The following is a 2,984-nucleotide window of genomic DNA, read 5'->3' on the forward strand; positions in this document are numbered from 1 at the left end:
GAAGCTTTTTCTGGACCCAGTCTTAGACAAGACTTTCCAATAAAAACCAGAGCTGTACAAAAACATAGAAAGATGCAACATCAAACCCAACATAAAAAAAACGGCAGAAAATTTAGATCTTTTTAGTTTAGCTGCACTGGGGTTTCCCACAACTGGGAATGAGGGAAAAGGTGAGGCAGTATAAGGAATCCTGGACGGAACGGTTTAAAAAACAAAAGAAGAAGAAGAAGCAGCTCTGCCATCTTTCACTTGTTCCCACTGCAGGAAGAGAAGCGAGGGGCGGACCCAGAGCTTGACGGACAGTTTGCACTGTTTTGAAGAAAAAAAAATAAAACCCGAGAGCATGCAGGATGACGGCCTCCTCTCCCTTCGGCTGGCCGTTAGAGGTGACGTGGCGTTGCATCRGCGGCGTACAATCAGTCGGTGAATCTCTGGCAGGCCTTTTTCCAGCGGCAGGCGGTGCACCACATGTCGCGGTTCTCCATCCCGTACACTTTACGRCACTTCTTCCCCTCGCCGCGGACCTTACGACTGGAGAGGAGGATAAAAACACAACAATTCATATTTGTGTTGTTATAACTATAATTATAACGAGTATTAGAGACAAACTTTGTTTTACAAGAATGTAAATGTTTCAAACAGCAGTACTAACTCCAGCTTTATGGCAAAAAAAGATTCTTACTCAAATAAAAAGATGGACGTTTGAACAGATCTAATTCTGCACATCTCACATGAGCTCAAAGAATTTCTTCTGAATGAYTCTTAGCTACTACCACACCARATTTCAGCKCGATATCTGTAAAACTCACGGAGTTGTAGCCATTTTTGTGTTTGCTGATCAAGATGAGTTGGTTTTTAAGGCAAAATGTTGAACGGAAAACAGCGTGAATTCGATGAAGTAATTAAATAATCAAGAACCTCTGGGTTAATTTTTAAATGTAATTTTCACCACATGAGTTTGTCTCAATGAGATTTATTTTATAGTAAAAGATCTTTTATTTCCTCCTCTGGTTTGTTTCAATCATCTCTTTTGTTCTGCGTTTAATGAAAGCTGAAGTCAGATCTGAGCAGAAGCAGCACCTGAGGGCGGCGGTCGCTCTCGGAGGGGACGACAGCACGGCGATGGTGTGGGACCGCTGCTCGCCAAATCCTTGGCTTTTAGTGGGAGACACCTGTGGAGATCACCGGGGGGGGTTATTTCATTATTTCAAAGTGGAGAGGAGAGCATGAGGGAACATTCACGGCGTGTTTTCTCACCGAGTTTCCGGTGAAAGTGACYGGAGGCGACTGCCAGGAGATGCTGAAGCTGGAGCTGTTGGTKGGGGTGAAGCTGTTGGAGGCGGAGTTGCTGCTGCTGGACGGGATGGACACCGGGGCCGTGGCCTGGAAAAGGCAGACGGAGGTTAACGACGTCACCTTTGAGCTGCGCGGCGGCGCGGGCCGAAGCGACACGCACCTGGTAGGCGTGGTCAGCGTGGATGAGGTAGAGAGCGCTCGGCGCGGAGCGGCTGAGCGGGGTGGTCCCGCCGGCGTGAGGCTCCTTGGGGTCGCACGGCTGTGGGGGTCGCTGGGAGTCGGCCAGCTGGCTGGGAGCAGGGAGGGGGGACGGGGGAGGCGGTGGTGGGGGGAGGACAGAGGGCGAGACGGGCGACAGGCTGCTGAGCCCGTCGGCCACAGAGTCGGTGTTCAGCTTGATTTCTGTGTAGTAGAAATCCTCCTCGCCGTCGCTGCAGTCAGAGTCACAGTTACGCCTGGAAACAGAAGTGAACAGCTGTCTGGATTTACCTTTACTCTACATGTTGGCAACATAGAGACAAATTAACTGTTTAAAAAATTAACTAATTATTRTTAATATTTTAGAGTGTATATAAGCTATCTAATGCAAACTGTCAGAGAGCTGTGTGTGTGTTATGGATTTACTAACAGAAAAGAAACAGGAGAACGTCTCATTTCACAGCAAAGCAGATTTTATCTTATTTACCTCAATGTGATAAGACCAAAACTGATGCTAATTATGTAACTGTTTAAATTTTTAAATAGCTAATAATTGAACTGGTTAGCATATATTAGCTTCTGTAGCATATATCTATAAAGAGTGCAGCATTCTGCTGAATCATGCTACAGTTTAACACAAATTATTAAATATTATAAGCTGGGTTTGCCTCTATTTATAGTGTAAAATAATATTATATACTTAACTATTTTGAAGTTTCTATTAGACAAAACTGACCTGGTGAGAAGGGTTTTTGTTTGTTTATCATTTAATTAAAAAAAACAACAAAAAAACATGCAAAGAAAATACAAATCAAATTAAATGAAAGGCAGCAGAAAGAAGAAACAATCTTTTAATATCTGCTCCCATTAAAAAAAACTATTAACAATAATATTAAGTTCAAACAATGACAATGTTCAAGTAAAAAAAGACAAAAACTTCAGCACCTAAACTTCAGCTCTTTTAAATACAAACTATACAATTTCATATTAATTAACAAATACATTTTTTTATCATTCTTTTAAACAATTAATTGAGAACCAGCATTTTTACAATCATTATCCAATTTATTCCATAATCATATTCCCTGGACCAGTGTTCTTTAAATTTGTTTGAATTTTAGGTTTTAAAAACATTTCCAATCCCTCAAGATTAYAGCAACTTTCCCTCTTAACATAATTTGATTGGATGTTCAAAGGTAACACATTTTTATGAGCCTTATACATAAACAGCAAAATATTATTATCAACCAACTCGTAAAACTTTAATAATTTCAACTGATAAAATAATAGATTAGATGGGTGACAGTAATGTTTTCTGGTGATAGTTAGCCAAAATCAGTTGAGATAAGTTTCATCCTAAAGTATCACCAGGTCTGCAGAGAACATTTTCACAGTGTCGACTGGGAAATATTTGTTGTTATTGTCCTGATGCATCTCAGTAATCCAAGTAAAAAATCAAAAAGAAAAAAAATTGTATAGGTCTTCTGGAC

The 2,984-nt window shown here is 41.0% G+C and overlaps 1 protein-coding gene across 1 annotated transcript in view; it reads right to left on the reverse strand.

Annotated features, from left to right (window-relative positions):
* Positions 1 to 223: 223 nt before the first annotated feature.
* znf704 (zinc finger protein 704) overlaps positions 224 to 2,984 on the reverse strand; it is a 43,789-nt gene continuing 41,028 nt past the window's right edge. The window contains exons 6-9 of the mRNA XM_014005861.1: positions 1,457 to 1,751; positions 1,258 to 1,383; positions 1,081 to 1,172; positions 224 to 531 (exon numbers count right to left, since the gene is read on the reverse strand). Coding sequence (XP_013861315.1) covers positions 417 to 531; positions 1,081 to 1,172; positions 1,258 to 1,383; positions 1,457 to 1,751 — 628 coding nt within the window. The 3' untranslated portion in view covers positions 224 to 416. The remainder of the gene's footprint in view (positions 532 to 1,080; positions 1,173 to 1,257; positions 1,384 to 1,456; positions 1,752 to 2,984) is intronic.

The sequence above is a fragment of the Austrofundulus limnaeus genome, unplaced genomic scaffold, assembly GCF_001266775.1.
Source record: "Austrofundulus limnaeus strain Quisiro unplaced genomic scaffold, Austrofundulus_limnaeus-1.0 Scaffold32, whole genome shotgun sequence".
NCBI classification, from domain to species: Eukaryota; Metazoa; Chordata; class Actinopteri; order Cyprinodontiformes; family Rivulidae; genus Austrofundulus; species Austrofundulus limnaeus.